General features: G+C 33.2%; 2 protein-coding genes across 2 annotated transcripts; one reads left to right on the plus strand and one right to left on the minus strand.

Moving 5' to 3' along the window:
• Nucleotides 1-480: 480 nt before the first annotated feature.
• LOC107467546 (uncharacterized) lies at nucleotides 481-4137 on the minus strand. The gene is made up of 7 exons (XM_016086672.3): nucleotides 3677-4137; nucleotides 2834-3297; nucleotides 2240-2423; nucleotides 1900-2124; nucleotides 1695-1811; nucleotides 1256-1489; nucleotides 481-943 (listed from the first exon to the last, which is right to left on the minus strand). The coding sequence occupies exons 1-7, from the start codon at nucleotides 3743-3745 to the stop codon at nucleotides 740-742; spliced, it is 1497 nt and encodes a 498-aa protein (XP_015942158.1). The 5' UTR covers nucleotides 3746-4137; the 3' UTR covers nucleotides 481-739.
• Nucleotides 4138-6281: 2144 nt separating this feature from the next.
• LOC107467222 (uncharacterized) lies at nucleotides 6282-7076 on the plus strand. The gene has a single exon (XM_016086261.1). It carries the CDS (start codon nucleotides 6282-6284, stop codon nucleotides 7074-7076), a length of 795 nt encoding a protein of 264 aa, XP_015941747.1.
• Nucleotides 7077-17753: the final 10677 nt, after the last annotated feature.

Here is a 17753-nt window from a genome sequence, read left to right on the forward strand (position 1 = left end):
TTGATGTTGAAGACAGGTATCGTATCAATCTTATCATCTGTGCTATAAAACACAGAATTTGCAGAGTGGAGGGGCAACAGTGAGATATCAGATCTTGGGGTAAAAGCCAAACAACAAAATATTAAAAGGTACAAAGATTGAAACAGATATACGGAATATGGAATCAATTTGGATCTCAAGAGCACGTCAAAGAACCTTCCATGTAGTAACAAAATCTTCACACTGCATAAGGAACCCATTTACTTACCTTTCATTGGTTCATTACTCCTACCAATAACAATAAAGTTAGGGGTCAAGATGATCTTACAAAAACTATGTATTTGTTGATTTAATTTTGAAAGATTATATATCTTATTTCCATGAAAACGTGAGTCTAATACCGTTGATCATTAATAAATTCTTTTGATGTAAAATATTTTCACAGTAACGTATATGCCAAAAATAAAGCTTTTGTACTAGAATTAAAATAAAAAATAAAAGGAAAGAATATAAACCTGTACATTTTCCAATTTATATACTGGTTCAGACATACGAATATTTTAAGTCTCTAAAAAAAAAAGGAGAGTTGACTATGAATTCCCCTGTATATAGAAAGACCAAAAGGGAAGCAACCATGGAAATTGCCTTGTATGAAACCAAGAAAATGAAATCACTATATATGAATTAAAATAAGAAAACTGTTGGAAGTATATATGCATGTATGGATATGTATGTATATATAAGAGAATGTGGTGTTTGGTCAAATGGAAGCATTTCCATCGAGACGATAGCGGGTTAAAACTTCCCTAGCTCGAGCACTTCTATGTTGAAGCCTCTGATGCAGTGTCTCTGATAACTGGTTGAAAAATTCAGTGTCCCATCTTTGTATCAATAAGGGGTCTTCTGCATAGCATATATATATCGATGTAACAGCACTTTCCACCACAACCATTGCCAATCCAACCTGGGATAAAAAAAAAAAAGGTTACACTTTCATGAAATAGTTTGTTATATACACCAAACATTCACATATTCAACAATGTACACCTTGACTGATTCTTTTCTAACGGTCAATATATAACAAAAATAAAATAATCATATGCATGACATGCCGTCGTTAAGATTTGTCCTATATGTACATATAATGAACAATTTGAATGTTTCATAGTCAAAGTAAAAGATAGGATATATCTAATTATCTATGAGCAATTCAGGTCATGATTAAGCTTTCACCAAGAAGGATCCCTTGGAAGTCAACAAGAGATTGTAAACTCACCAATACCATTCCCATTAGCATGGACGTGGACCCAATCATCATAACTCGGTCCTGCCATTTGAACCAAGCCCAAACACCAGAGCAAGTTCCGGTTATGAGCCCGCCAAAAACGGTGCCCATTAGCAGGACAGCACCTGAGCAATCATAGGCCACAAGTGCTTCGACCCCAGTTGATTGGAACAGCTCCCATGCATCTCTAGCCGAACGGTTAAAGCTTTTACCATGCACAGCAATCTGTTTACGGCACACGACCATGAATCATTCAAGCATAAGATTTCCCACAAAAACAAATGAATCACCAATGTTACAATGGACAACTTTCTGCCGATAACAATTTTTTTTCAACATGCACAAAATTGCAGTGACCATTCCAGGCCATTTTCTGTCGAATACAGAATTCTTATCGACATGGACTGAGTTGGTGGACACAGTAATCTACCTGAACATAAGCATACTTGTTGAAAAATCGGACAAGAGTCTCCACAAGATGGAAAAGGAAATCGACGCAGCACAGCAGACACTCATTGTTGCCAATCTTTGATCGAAACCCACGAATCTGAGACAATTCAAAAGGTGGATAAAAGAAAGAGAGAAAGAAAAGCTACCACCAATAAAAGAAAGTTCCAGAAAACAAAAGTGGTTACCTTCCACCGCAAGGTCCTAATAGCAGCAGTAAATAGTGAGCCATAGCAGATACTGCCAAAAGATGTTGTTAAAGCATACTGTAGAGATTTCATTAAGGAATCATCGGGAATTGATGCAGCCTCTCTACCACCATGGAAAAGAACAAGAAATACCATCCCAGACACTATAACATGTACAGTATTACAGAGTACTGCACCCGTCCAAAATAAGCTTACAGAGAACACCTGCATGAATCAATAGCATGATCACAGTACTGAGATGAGGAAAGCTTAAGTAATCTGCTCCCACAACCAATCACAACAAGAACAGAAGAATGAAGAGCAAAACTTGCCAGCTCACCACAAGAAGCCACCAGCGTCCACCATCACCGATACTTGAAGCCACAACACCAGCTGCTCCAAATGACCATAAGGCCATCCATAAAAGCACAACCACCATAAATAAGTATGCCACTCTCATAACCTCAGGAAGATTCCATACCATCTTCACAGCTTTTTGCAGAACCAACATTGTGAATGGAAGTCTGGAAGTAAAACAATCATAACAGATTCAGTTAGTTATGCTTAAATAAATTAATTAAAAAAAAAGTAATAAATAAAACTATTGTGATTACACTGAGCTACCAAAAATTGGATTGACAAGGGAAGAGGAACGAATGTGCACAAGAATTCATCAATCTGGAATATATGTCATACTGTTTTGTCATTGATGCAGAAGATAAACAAAACTGCTTCACCACATGATCCAGTGAAAACTTAAATTGTGCTAACAGGGACAAGCCATTGGCATTTTTTATAAACCAGCATACTCAGAACTACTTGTCATTCAAAATTTCAGATTCTATACATTGCAACAATGAAAGAGTATCTATGATTATACAAAACATTCACCTAATACCATTATGTATACTAATGTCCCAGGTCAACGCTTTACCTGTCTATGACTGCTAAGACATACAAGAACTGCAGGGCAGCTCCAATAGCAAAGGCGATTCCCCAAAAAATCTGGCCTGCCCAGAAACACAGAACACTAACCACAGCAAGATAAGTGGTGAGGATGTGAACGGACACCTTCATCATCTGAGTGGCCCTTGAGCCCAACAACAACAACCAACTCCATCCAAGAACTGTCCCAACTCCACCAGCAGCAGCATAAAGCGGCCAATAAGTCTCGGTCAACCCAGCTTCATTCTCCGAAAACCGGGAGGTATACTTGTCAATGTTAAGTCTATTCTCTTCCTTGAACCTATTGAGGCCAAGAACCCCCAGAAGGAAACCAAGGGCAACCAAATGAACCACAAATACTCCTAACCAGAAAACATCATGCCACCGCCTCCGTGATTGTTCTAAACTGGCAGCTTCACTGCCATCACCGCTTCTCCTACTTCTGGCAGCATTCTGTCAAAACAAGATCAACTGAATTCACATACTTCGAATTCATTTTTTTAACACTTACTCTTCAATCCAATTGAGTTGATAAAGATAATACTTTTTGCCACTACATGTACCCAAGTATATCAAATCATTGCTGAATTTATTTATCTTTTCGTCTTCTCCATATGAGAGTAATTACTAATTTGGTGCCAGATAAGCAGAATTAGTCAAAACTTATCAAAAGCATTTCCTTTTATACCCCCTAAAATAGAAAAAAATACTAATTTGGTGCCAAAATAGAAGAACAAAGTCATCAAATAAAGTAAATTGATAGCGGTACATAAACAGTAAAAGCTAGTTATTGAAGAGAAAGAGAGTGGTTAGTATAGGATGATAATGATACCTGATCAGCGGTGGCTATGGAAGCAAATTCAGAGGAGGAGGAGGAAGAGAAAGAGGGAGAATCCATCATAAGGGGCAATGGAGAAACATTGCAGCGTGTTAGAAGAAATAGAGGGAATTTGGTAAACGGGTGGGAAAACGTGAAGACCAAGGCGACAGAGTTTTGGGGAGAATTAAGGTCAATGGGGTGGGTTGGTTGAGTTTCTAGGGTTTTGAATTGAATATTTGAAACAGTATAAATAGTAATAGTAATTGTTTAAGGAAAGAAGATTGAAATTGCGGGAATGGAAAACTGAAACTTAACGGCTAAGAGGAAGAGAGAAAGGAAGAAGAAGAAGAAGAAGAAGAAGAAGAGTTAAGCGAGTTTGGAAGCAGAGAGAAAGAGAGAAAGAGTCATTTTCGGTGGCTTTGGCTTTTGGCTTTTGAAGACCAATCGCGCGGTGAAGATACCCGCCATTAGCGTAGAGATTGCTATAACACTACAAAACGTTGCTATTTCTCAAGTGTCACGTTTTTGCCTCTGTAACTGTAATTGTCAACTACATGCATGCATTGACTTCCAACATTTTTATATAATCCAGCATTCATTATTTTAGAAGATTATTTATACTATTAATATAAAAAATAATTATTTTTATTATATAATATTATATATATGTATAAAATTATTTTATATTAATAATATATTAAAATTAAATTTTTATTATTTTAATAAAAATCTTTATTATATTATTATGTATTTTTTTAATAAAATAGACATAAGAATATAGGTATCATAGTATTCACCGTATAATTAAAGGTAAATGCTATAATTTTTCTATGAAATAAGCGGTGAATTTTATGTACTTTTGTGTCCTAGAGTTCATCTATGTTGATATTTTATTATGTATTTCTAAATTGACTCCGATTTAATTTTTTGCTAATTCTTTTTCTAAGTTAACTCCATTGTTTGACCGTTTCTCATTCTAAGTTTCTAACCCCTGGTTCAAATACAAAGTGAATCATACCCACCGTTTTACCCTTTTTTTCCGTAATTTCTGTGTTTTCTTTTTTCTTTTTTTCTTTCAAATTTAAAACCGCAAATCCTAACTCATTAGGTATTTTACAGTGAAAACTCACATGCCGATTTAATAGTCAAAGATGATTAGATGACAAATAATTTTTTACTATAATTTCCTATGAAAACACAATTTTTTAACATTGCATAATACTGAACTTATGGAAAAAAAAACTGTAAAGGAAAAAAATGAAAAAGGGCTATCTAAAAGTAGTAAAGAAGGACATTCCTTTAATTTGATACTCTTATTTGTAAAAGTTGATGAATAATGTTGTATATTGCTAATATTGTTAAACCCAAAATGATAGTTCATGTGGAGGAGTTTGATTTCGCTTTTAATGATGGAGCCATGGAGGATTAGTAGGACACTAGGACACATGTTAACATGTTGTCAAGTAAATGGTGTTAAATCAGGACCAATTAACAGTAAAATAGGTGAAAATAAATACATTAAATGGTATCAATTTTTAAATACATTAATGAAATATATAAACCATTAATAGGGATACACATAGGCAGATGTAATTTATTAAGAGGATGAAAACATTCACCTAATTAAAGACATAAAAAGTATTAAAAGAAAACAAAATTAAAAAAATTGGTACATCTTAGTAAAAATTTAGATATAGATAACTTTAAGTAAAATTAATAGTTAAAAGACATTAAGTAATTTAATTAATTTAACTAACTTTTTATTTAATAATTTTTAATTATTAATTTCATGTGAAGTTGATTGTACCTAAATTTCTCTCATAAAAAATCTCTTCTCATGAACTAATTTATAGGCTAAACGATAGTAGATACGTTAGGTTGGTACCAATAATTTATGAGAAAGTTTGGCAGTGTGTGTGATTTGTCCAAAATAATGAATGTTATTGCCCTTATTATCAATATCATATTATTAATCAAGGTTGTCATCGTGCCTGTGGAGCCAATTCAAAATTGGAACTCTGAACTCTGCAAGTATTTTACTTAACAGAACCGTATCGGATTTTTTATTCTCCCAGAGACAAAATATAAATATTTCAATGAATTGTCATTTTCTCTTTGTTAGATGCTATTTTACTAAGATCCCTAATCTATAAGATAAAGTTTTGATACTTATCTTGAAATGTATTACTCAATTCCCAAACGCAATGAATTGTTATTTTGATAGTGAGAATAATATTCTCTCAGTTTTTAGTAGTATTATCGGAATTTATATTTGCAGTATTAATAAGATATTTTATTTACATCCTAAGATTAGTATATAAATTTTGTTGGTTGATTTTAGAAGATGTCAGTATATATGATTAAAATAGGGTATTTAATTAATCAACAATATTATCCGACTTAATAAGATAAGATAAGCTAGATAAGGTAAGATAAGATAAGATAGTTATTATAAGCTATATAAAGGAGAGTCAGAGGTCCTTAGGTACAAACTCATTCTTCATACTTTATACCTTTTAAATTGCGGAGTATTTTTGCAGATTCCACCACTCCGGCCACTCCAAGAAGACGATCCGACAACCGTTGTAAGTCCCTGATCCTACAACCACTAACAACAATGGTTCTCGAGATCAGCATTGAACCCAGCATGATCACCGAAGTCGAGACTTACGACCTCACTTCCCGCCATTATCCTTACACCGTTTATGCCGACGACCAACGCATCCTTTGCATCAACACCACCTCTTCCCAAACGCTCTCCAAGTGGCTCACCAACCTCCTCAAGTCCACTCCCAAAAACACCCCGGTCATCGTGGGCATAACCGCCGAGCACCAATTTACCAAGTACACCAAGTGCGGCGTCAAGGACCACGGCTACGACTTCATCTCCCTCTGCATTGGCTCTCACTGCCTCCTCTACCCTCTTCTCCAACAAGCCGACTCTTACAAAGCGAAGCAAAACCCTAGGCCCCTTTGCGACTTCTTCGCCAATCCTAGGGTTATCGCGGTGGGAATGGAGATCGAAAAGGTGAAGGCAAAGCTGGAGAAGCACCACGGGATCGAGCTGAAGAAGGCGTTGGACCTTAGGGCGATGGCGGTGGAAGGGATGAAGGAGGTAGGGGAGAAGGTGGATTTGTGGCGGTACAATCTTGACAAGTTGGCGAAGACAGTGCTGGGAAAGCACTTTGACGTTGTGAAGCCGGAAGAGAAGCTGGACTGGTACGATGAAGAAAGCTCGTGCTGTTATTACAATGTGTATACGGATGAGAAGACAATGTTCATCACTATTGATACTTATCTTTGCTACCTCATTGGTTTCGAGCTGCATGGTATGATCCATGGACATGAAGCGGGTAAGAGCCAAGATTCTAGTAAGTCCAAGAAGAAGGTTAACAAGAAGAAGAACTCATGAGGTGCCTTTGATTTCTAAGATTAGTAATGCATGCATAGTTTGATTAGACTTTAGAGTAGTATATGACCGTGATTCTATCATTGTTAATGATAGTAACTTTTATCTTTTCAATTCTTATCTGGATTTGGATATAGATTTTTATGATGGAGCCACTCAAATAAAGACGCCTAAAACGTCTTTTTTTAAAGATATTTTCATATTATGTTTTAATTAGTTTCTGTATAATTTATTTGGTATTCTTCATCACATATTATTAAATTTCTCAAAAATTTTTCTTTCCAAAAATAATAAAAAATATTTAATTTGGATTAAAACAAAAAAGGTAATAGATTAACATCAATATATATATATATATATATAAAACAAGCTCAAACCTCTTAAAATTTAGTCACAAAAAAACCTCTTAAAATTTTCATAAATAAAAAAATAATTAATTTATATTCGTACAATATATAAAATAATTACTATATTATTATTATATTGTAGATTAAGATTCACTACTTTAATTTTTTTTTATTTTTAATATAAGCATTAGAAATAAATAAAATTTTTATAACTAAATGTAGGGTAACAAAATATATAAAATATTAATTAGTTCTTAAAAAATTCTAAAAAAATAGTTTCTTTCATTTTAGTAAAATTACTATTTATTAAAGTAGACAAATTAATTATTTTTTTCTCATATACAATTTTTTTTAAGACATAAAAATAATTAATTAGAACATTGGTTAAGATCATTAAAGTCACTATTTCATTAAATTTTTAATTTAAAGAAAAATTCTAGTTAATTTTCGTATAGAAATTTTGAATTTAAAAACATTGATAAAAATTATGTTGAATTTTGATTTATTTGATTCTCATTTAAATTAATCACTACATAAGTTAAAGTTCTATTTTGAAGTTATATTCGAACTTTAATCTGATTTTTAAAGTTTCAATTTACTTAGTTTGATTTTTTAACTTAGGTATTCGTGACTCGTATTAGGGTTTTAAGTGTTTAGTTAAAAAAAATAAGGTAAAAAAATTTCAATTGTCACATCAAATAGTCGCTAGAATGTATAATGTAGCAGTCGTTAGTCCATCTCAGTATGTCGTTAACGATTTTGTGAGATTAGGAACCAATGTGAGTCATAACTATTAAGTTGGGAGACTAAATTGAGTAAATCGAATTTTTTGAAATTAGATTGAAACATAGTTGTTAGAACTGAACCAGTGATCGAACCGGTCAAGTTACTGGTTTACTGGTTTATTGGTTCAATCGATAAATCACTTGTTGGACCGATAAAACCGGTCTCACGTAAATATAAAATATAAAATAGTTAAAAACTTAAAATTAAAATTTGAAATACATATATTCACTAACATTTTATGAAGAATCAAGTCTCAACTTCTAAAAATAACTAATATAAAAAAAACCATAAAATGTTAATACTACAATAGTATCTTATTTTGACACAATAAAAGAATAATTAATTCACAAGGCCTATCATCTAACTATAATATCAGTAGATTTTAATACTAACATCAAAACAAATAACATTAATCACAATATTAGCAATAAAATAGATCAAGTAAATTAATAAATTTTAAGTGAAATTTATATTTATATTAATAATGGTATATAATTAAAATATAATTAATTTTAAAAATAGAAAAAATAAAAATTAAATTAAATTAGATATTTATGTATACTATATAATTAGTATTTGTCAAATATAATACTTAGAAGTGTAATGACTAAGTGGCAAGTAGAGGTTACTTTTGCTCCAAGGTTCTTGGTTCGAGACTTTGTGGAGACATTTTAAAAAAATTTTCAAGTAGACCAGTTCGGTTAGACCGGTTTGCACCAGTTCTTACCGGTTCACACCGGTTTTATTCCTTAAACGGTCTAATAGTCACTAGTTTTTCGGTCGAACCAGCTGATCCTGTTTTATTTTTACAACTATGGATTGAAATATGAACATAATTTCAAAGACCAACAAGTATTATCTCTTTGTTGACAATTAAGTTGTTTTAATGGTAATTAAGATCTAATAATGGTTTATAATAAAAGAAGCATTCTTTTGCAATAAATGAACCTATAGCAGTAGTTAGGGGTGTTCATAGATTATATCATATCCATATAAATCCACAGTATTTATCCGTATCTGATCTATAATTTGAAGATGTGATCTGATCTGTAATTGGATTGGATCGAATCGGATCCACACTCTAATTAGATAGAAGTAAATATGTTTAAAAACGTTAGCAAAAAAAATTATTGACTTTTTTTATAAAAAAAATTTTAATATTTTTTATTTTATGGATATATTTGATATCTGATCCAAACATAAAAAGTGCGAATATCGAATTTGATCTAATGAGTTTAGTGCGGATTTGATCGAAATTTCAGCCATATCCCATCTGTAAATACTCCTAGCAATAATAACTAAAAAATTATAATAATAATAATAATATGATAATTGTTTTATATATCACACAAATATAAACGTTTTTTTTCTATGATCTTAAGAAAGGTTTTGTAAGTCCCTAACCTTGTTATCGATTTTTGTAGTGTTAGCCCTCATATTATCAATTTGATTTATATATAATTTGGATGATAAATTATTTGGTTACGTGCTTCTTTTTTTACTGTGATATACTTATTTATTATTATTATTATTATTATTAAATAACAGGCCAAATTATTGCCATAACATAATAGAAGTATGGAAGTTTATCATTCTTCTCTAATGGAGGAAACAAAATTATTTTCAATAGTTTATTTAACGTTTAGTAGAATAAAAATAAATTTTATTAGAATAAATTTTAGTACGAGTTTGATATTTTTATTCATCATAAAATATTTATAGAATTACTTGTAGATAAATTTTGGAAAAAATAAAAAAATCATGATTTTTAATTTTATTTTTTAATAATATTAATTTTTTATCGTATATAATTATTCAATTATTTTTTAATCATATATAAAAAATTACTCTTAATAAGACTTTTTTGTGTTATTTAATTATCTTTTTTAAAAAGTAATTAATTATTAAATGTGTTATTCAGTTATCTTTTTAAAAAAATAATTAATTATTAAAATAATTAAAATTTTCACAACAAAAATAATAAAAAAATTATGAACGACCATCCTGATAATTTTTTGTATTTTTATTCATATTCTAATATAAACATAAATATAATTTAATTATATTATTTATGAAATGTGACTATAGATGTAGATAAAATTTAGTTATATTAATTATATATAGTTTCATTGTATTGTATTGCTTATAAAGTTAGATTATAATTATGACAATAGAATTGTTCTTGTATTTTTATATGTGTGACTAATTGGTGGTGTTAAAACATTACTCTTAATTATTAATAAGGTTTATAATTTAAAAAATCAAAGACTCAATTAAAAAGATACGAAAAAAATAATGTTAAAATATTCTAACTCTTTAAAATAAAAATATTCGAATTGAAAAAAAAAGCAAAAATTGAATTAGTAAATTTTAATCTATAATATAATAATAATATAGTAATTATTTTATATATTATACGAATAAAAATTAATTATTTTTTTATTTATAAAAATTTTAAGAGCTTGTTTTATATATATATATATATATATATATATTTGATGAATGTGATATATTTTTTTATGTAAATAATCTTTTTAAAAAATCTAATAGTTAATCTATTACCTTTTTTGTTATAGTTCAAATTAAATGCTTTTTATTGTTTTTGGAAAGAAAATATTTTGAAAAATTTAATAATATGTGATGAGAAACACTGAATAAATTATACAGAAACAATTAAAACACAACATAAAAACATCTTTAAAAAAAACATTTTAAACGTCTTTATCTGAGTGGCTTCCTATTTGAATTATTGTGTAGTCTGTAAAATTCATTTAAGAATATTATTTTATTATTATTCAAAGTGTGGATCCTACCTTTTTCAATTTCTCTTTCATTCCATAAAAAAAAAAAATTTGTAAATTTACATTTTTACCATATAATTCACCTTATAATAATAATCTATTTTGTTCATCTTATTAGAAGCACAGAACATGAAAATGGATATTCGAGGCAAGTCTTCTTAATTTATATAGCCATCTAATTATATATTTCACGTTATAATCAATTTTTAGATTTATCTTAAAATTTATCTAAACAGATAAATTTAAATAAAGTTTAATTATTCTATTGATTTCTATAATTTTGTGAAATTTTTAATTAGGTCTCTATATTTTTTTTAATTGGATCTCTGCACCAATTTTTGTTTAATTAGCTCCCTCTTGACAGTAATTGGCTTAATTTTATAGAGATCCAACTAAAAATAATTGGTGTAGGAATCTAAATAAAAAGAAAAAAAAGTGTAAGAACCCAATTAAAAAAAAATTGGTATAAGGATTCAATTAAAAGAAAAAAAAAATACAGGAACCTAATTAAAAATTTTACGAAACTATAAGAATCAACAAAGTAATTAAACCTTTAAATAAATTATCGTATAAAATTCTTTGTATAAAAATTATACTCGTAAAATATAACTCGATTTCTCTTATCTTAGGGACAAATGTGTATACTGTTACCCAAAAATATGGTTAAATGAAAATTAAACATGTATTTCTATTATAAAAAATTCCAATTATATGAGTACAATAAAGCTTCTTTTCTTAAAGGTTTTTGCAATAAAATTCTTTTTTTTTTTAGACAGGGATTCGGGCCAACAGCCTAGCTTGGATCCAGAACAGAAAACCCAAACAAAGTCCAAATCCAAACACTATTCTTTATTCTAACCCGATCCCTTTTTTTTTCTTTCCTCAAAAGCTATGCCTATCACATTTCATTTTCCGAACCCAGCAGACTCCCGACCCTTCTACGCGATAGAGAGATGTTTGTCACTGCTGCATCAAAACGCAATGAGCAACGCTTGAAGCACACCGCCGAAGGCCGTTTGTCTCTGGTCTAACCCCGCAGCCATGGCGTCTTGTTAGCACGAGCCAAAGTGCATGTTCACCGCCGCTCTCCACAATCCCCAACCTCCAGAGACAACCTCGCCAATCTACCAATATCACAAACCGAAAACCCTAGATCAAAGTCAATGGGCCACCTTCGCACGCACCTCCAACAAAGCAGCAATCCCCCTAGCCCCTCTGTTCATTTACAAACTCTGCATCTGGTATCCGCGCAGTATTCTAGAATGTCGAGTTGTCTTCCACAGCAACCTAATTAGTACTCCTCAGCTCCCAAAAAGCTCCTGCCAGCAATCAAGAACTGTTTGCCAATCTTGAGACAGCAAGATGATCCTTTCGGAGAATATTTCTGATGGACAGTGGCTTATACATGATCCAATTTTGGTGGAGAGTACCCTGACCTGTGAAATTCGTCACTTCATGCGCTAATGAGTTTGCTTCTCTGGGCACCCAAGTAAAACCACGGTTTGCAATCCCTCTTACTAAATGTAATATGTCTTCTATTATAACTTGAATTTTTGCAATTGATGCATGCGATTTTAGTGCCTGAATAAGTATTTGATTATCTGATTCTATGATAACTTTCTGCATTTGGAAATTTTGGAACATGATTAAGGCTGCCTTAACCCCTAATGCCTCCGCAGCTAATGGTGAAGTGGCGACTATGGTTAATTCCTGAGAGAAGAGTCCAGTTATGGTCTCTCAATACCGCTGCAGTTGCTCCCGCAAAGTGTGCTTCATCGAACGCTGCATCCACATTGCATTTGATCTTCCTACCAGTGGCGGTATCCAGGTAACCCTGCTGCCTGTTCTTGTTGCATTAGTTGAACTCTTTGCTGGTTCCTCTACCATTTCTGCAAGTTCTAGTTCTATTAGGTTAGCTTTGCGAATCACCATTATAGGATTAGGAATAGACTTCTGATAAACCGCTTGGTTTCTAGCTTTCCACAGTTTCCAAACTAGAAAACCAATCTTACTGATGCAAAGATCATAATTATCCCCTATATTTAGTTTTATTCTTTCTAGAAGATCTATCAACCACTTCCCAAAAGAAGAAACTGTTAGAGCCGTAGGGCATCATTGAATCTGGGCTCAAAACCAAGCTGCCCTTGTCCAAGGGCATAACAGCAATGCATGCTCAATGGTCTCTAGTTCCTGCAAACAAATAGGATATATAGGGGTATTAGTTATTCTTTTATTAAAAAGATTTCCAAAAATGGATAAAATGTTATGCGAAGCTCGCCATATAAAGGTTATGATTTTCTGAGGAACTCTTAATTTCCAAATCTGTTGCCACAAAAACTTTAAGTCTTCACTGGAAGATGGGTTATTAGTACTACCGAAGCTCCTTTCATTCCTATCAACATGGTATCCCGTCTTGATAGTGTAATTGCCATCTATTCCAAAAAAAATTATCGGGTTCTAACGATTTTATCGACCGAAATTCCATCAAAATACATCTTTAATTTATTCAAATTCCACCCCTCTCCCTCAACAAGCAGATCCTTGACAAACCTAATATCAAGATTTCTAACCACGAGATTCTTATCCATGTTCATTATCCACTTATCTTCCAGGATTCTCATTCTCTCTCCATTCCCTATCAACCACTTTTCATTTCTCAAAAGAAAATCCCTGCCATGTACAATACTTTTCCACATCCATGATACCGCCCTTTTTACTTTAGCATCCTTAAAATCCTCGTTTGGAAAGTAAATAGCTTTAAGTACTTGAACCCAAATTGCTTTAGGATTTTTCAAAATTCTCCATGCTTGTTTTGCCAAATGTGCTATATTCTGGCTATATAAATCCTTAAACACAATACCTCCATCCTTTTTACTAGCACAAACCTTATCCCAACTCTTCCAATGGATACCTCTTCTCTTACCGGAAGATGCCCACCAAAATTTGGCTATTCTCTTACTAAGTCAATCACAAAATTCTTTAGGAAAAAGAACCACATTCATAGTATAGGCAGGTATCACTTGAACAATTGATTTGATGAGGACATCCTTTCGAGCTTCATTAAGGAGTTTTTGTTTCCAATCTCCTAGCTTATACACCACTCTGTCCTCAATCTAATTGAGAGCCTTATTCTTTGATCTTCTCCAGTGAGCCGGAAGCCTAAGATACTTACCCGGTTTATCCCAAGCTGACAAACCCAAAATCTCTTCTACTTCAACTCTATTCCTAATAGGAATCTGGTTTCTGAATGTGATCCCAGACTTATCCAAGTTGATTCTCTGTCTCGAGACTTCAGTGTATATGTTCAAAATAGTAACGAGCTGGTAAATTTCCTCCTCATTATCTTTTGAGAAAATTATACAATCATCCGCAAAAAGGAGGTGTGAAATAATTGGTGCAGTAGGGGCGATTTTAACTCTCGAAATTCTGCCTTCTTCTCTAGCCTTATCAATAAGGAAGGTGAAAACCTCAGCCGCTATGATAAACAAGTACGGCGATAAAGGATCTCCTTGCCTAAGTCCCCTCTGCGGCTCAATGGTCGTCGATAAAAGTCCATTAATCTTAATCTTATAACTTACTTGACTCACACACTTCATCAACATCTTTATCCAATGCGGGTTAAACCCAAAAGCCCTTAGAGTTGCTTTTAGAAATGACCACTCCATCCTATCATAAGCTTTATTCCTATCAATCTTAATGGCTAGATTCCTGGAAGCATTAGTCCCTTTCCTATTCAAATCATGGAATATTTCCTGCACTATTACCAAGTTATCTTGAATCATGCGTCCTCCCACAAAAGCACTCTGAATGGGTGAAATTATCTTATCCATTATTCTCCTAAGCCTAACAACCAACACCGTAGAAATAATCTTATAAATAAAGTTGTAGCAACTAATCAGCCTAAGTTGATTAAGGGTTTTCGGGTGGTTAGTCTTAGGAACCAAAACTATAAATGTTTATCCAAAGTTTCTCGGTATATTTCTGTCACGAAAAAAACTCCTGACAACATCAAAAACCTCTTTACCGACAATTGTCTAGTACTTTTGAAAGAAGAGACCATTCAGACCGTCTGGTCTTGGCGCCTTAAGACTACCCAGACTGAAAGTAGCTTCTTTAATTTCCTGATCAGTAACCTCCTGCATGAGCTCCCCATTCATATCCTCAATCACTTTGACAAGAACATGGCTTATGCAAGCAGTCATATATAGATTCTCTATAGCCGTAAAAAGATTCTGAAAGTGATCTACTGCTAGCTTGAGAATTTCCCTTTCTCCACACACTCAATTTCCTGTAGAATCCTTTAATCTCTCTATCCTATTTCTATCTATTCTTTGAATGGTAGAAGCATGGAAGAAGGAAGTATTCTTGTCCCCAAAATTCAACCATTTCACCATCGACCTCTGACCCCAATATTTTTCCTCTTGTCTCCATAATCTGGTAATCTTCAATTTAAGCCTCTTGAACTCCTCTTGCTGAGTCTGTGTAAAATCCGCTTCCTGTAAATGTTTGAGGCGAAGCTTTAAACTTTGTATTTCCACATATGCCCTCTTAAAGCTAATTCAACTCCATTTAGTTAACTCCTTCTTACAGTTCTGTATCCTTCGATTTAGATTTTTCCAATGATCAAAACCAGTATAGCCATAACTGCTCCATCCTCTCCTTATAATAGCGTCATAGTCGGCATGGTCCAACCAGAAAGTGTCAAACTTAAAATTTAATCCTTTTACTTCCAGGATTAACATCGAGAACTAAAGGAGTATGATCCGAGCTAATAGGCGGTAAGGTTGAAAGCGCAGCATGTTGGACAGCTCTTTTCCATTCCCATTTGACAAGAACTTTATCAAGCCTCTCCTTAGTAACACAACCATTTCTTGGATTACTAAACCAGGTGTATTTCATTCCTTGTAGTTCCAAATCCAAGAGAGTATTTTCATGTACAAAATTCCTGAAAGACTTTATTTGACTACTCGGTTTTGGGTGCAAACCTACCTTCTCATTATGAGAAATGACATCGTTAAAGTCCCCGATCAACACTCTTGGTTGTACCAGACTATTATTTACAAAACTTAAATCTTTCTATAACTCCTTCCTTTTCTTGTAATCAGGATGACCATAAACAAAAATAGCCTCCTAATCCTTGTCATTGCCACTGCTAACTCTAGTTTTAATAAAATTATCACACCAAGCATAAACATAAATATTTACATTACTCTTCCAAAAAATATAGAGTCCCCCGGAAAGCTCCCGGGATCCTACACAAAACATGTTATCAAAACACAACTTTTTTCTAATTCTATCGCAACTTAGTTTAGTAGCTTTAGTTTCCACAAGGAACAAAAGGGACCGCCTGTGAGATTTACATATACTTTGTAGTTTATGTCCTGTCGAAGGGGCCACCATTCCTCGACAGTTCTAGCTGACAGCAATCATGGCTGATGGTGGGGCATGTCAAGACCCGCCTCCTTAGCCATGTTTGTTCCAGTATCATACTTGTACTTCTTACCTGGTTGTTGCATACTAATTTCCTTGGCTTCATTCATTTCCTCCTTATTAACTATATTGATGCTTAAATCTCTTTTTCTTTTGAGGTTTAGGTGCATTCCTAAGTTATAAGCCAGCTCCAAAGCCCACTTGTAGTCATTCCTCTGGTGAGGCTTTGCCATACTATCCTCTTCCATTTCTTGTTGATCCTCTGCTAGTTCAATGAAATACTTTTCCCCATTTTCCATAATCTGAATCATGGTCCTGGTAGCTGTAGTAGCAATTATTTTTATTTTTGGTTTTTTCCGATAACTCCACAGCTGATCTGCATTTTAACTTATTATGTCCCCCTCACTGTTTGTTCCAGCATTTCATCACTAAGCTGTTGGTTTTGCTAAGACCCCTTCCTGCCAAAAAGCTTATGCAGCTCTTCTCTGTTTGTTAAACACCTATTATTGTCCTTCCCTCCTTTTTTTACCTACAAATTTCTCTGTTTCTATCTCAGTTACCATCAGCCCAGCTAGCTCGAGCTCATTCTTTGTTGTTCCCATACCAAAAGGTTCAGCCTCCTTATTTTTCTTAGCTTGTACGTGGTCTTGATCCACGTCATCATGTTGCCTTGTATCCTAATTATCCTCTTCTGCCACATGAATCTTATCCTTCCCTTTCGTCATCCTATTTATAACGACAGCTGGCCTCTCACCAAACCCTAAATGTTTGTTTTTAGAAACAGCATGTCTGAATGATAGACTTTCTGATCCTTCGTCGATCTGCTCCCATGATCCCTGGCTCTCCCTATCATGGTTTTTTTTGTTGCTCCAGGTTAGGCTCAATAGTTTTTTGAAACCCTCTCCCTGCTCTGTTCCCCGTACAACTTTAATCTGCCCATTTCTCCTTCACAGTCTCCATTTCACACGCTCCCCTTCACACGCTTGCTTATTATTCGTCGGCTCCCTGTTTTCATCTTCTCGCTGCTCTGTATCCCTAGCTGAAATGGCCTTAGCTTTGTTAACGCCCAATCCCCGAGCATACCTTGGTTTCATAGGGTCCCAACATGCCGTTGCCATTGAATTTTTACACTCCCTCTTATTATGACAAAGGATTCCACAATTTAGGTAGTAGCTGTCCTGAATCCTTTCATACTTGAAATCAACCCACATATCATGAAAATCATTTCTTGCTAGCCAGAAACCACTAGGTAGAGGTTTAGTGACATTTAAAGTTATCTTTACCCTAAAAAAGGTTCTCTGAAGGATGTTGTTCTA

The sequence above is a fragment of the Arachis duranensis genome, chromosome 9 (assembly GCF_000817695.3).
Source record: "Arachis duranensis cultivar V14167 chromosome 9, aradu.V14167.gnm2.J7QH, whole genome shotgun sequence".
NCBI lineage: Eukaryota > Viridiplantae > Streptophyta > Magnoliopsida > Fabales > Fabaceae > Arachis > Arachis duranensis.

Excerpts from the sequence above, each read along its gene's own strand:
- LOC107467546 (XM_016086672.3), bottom strand. The coding sequence starts at position 3,745 with ATGATGGATTCTCCCTCTTTCTCTTCCTCCTCCTCCTCTGAATTTGCT. Across the intron at positions 3,298-3,676 it reads CCATAGCCACCGCTGATCAG|AATGCTGCCAGAAGTAGGAG; the intron begins GTATCATTATCA and ends TTGTTTTGACAG. Across the intron at positions 944-1,255 it reads TGCTAATGGGAATGGTATTG|GTTGGATTGGCAATGGTTGT; the intron begins GTGAGTTTACAA and ends TTTTTATCCCAG.
- LOC107467222 (XM_016086261.1), top strand. The coding sequence starts at position 6,282 with ATGGTTCTCGAGATCAGCATTGAACCCAGCATGATCACCGAAGTCGAG.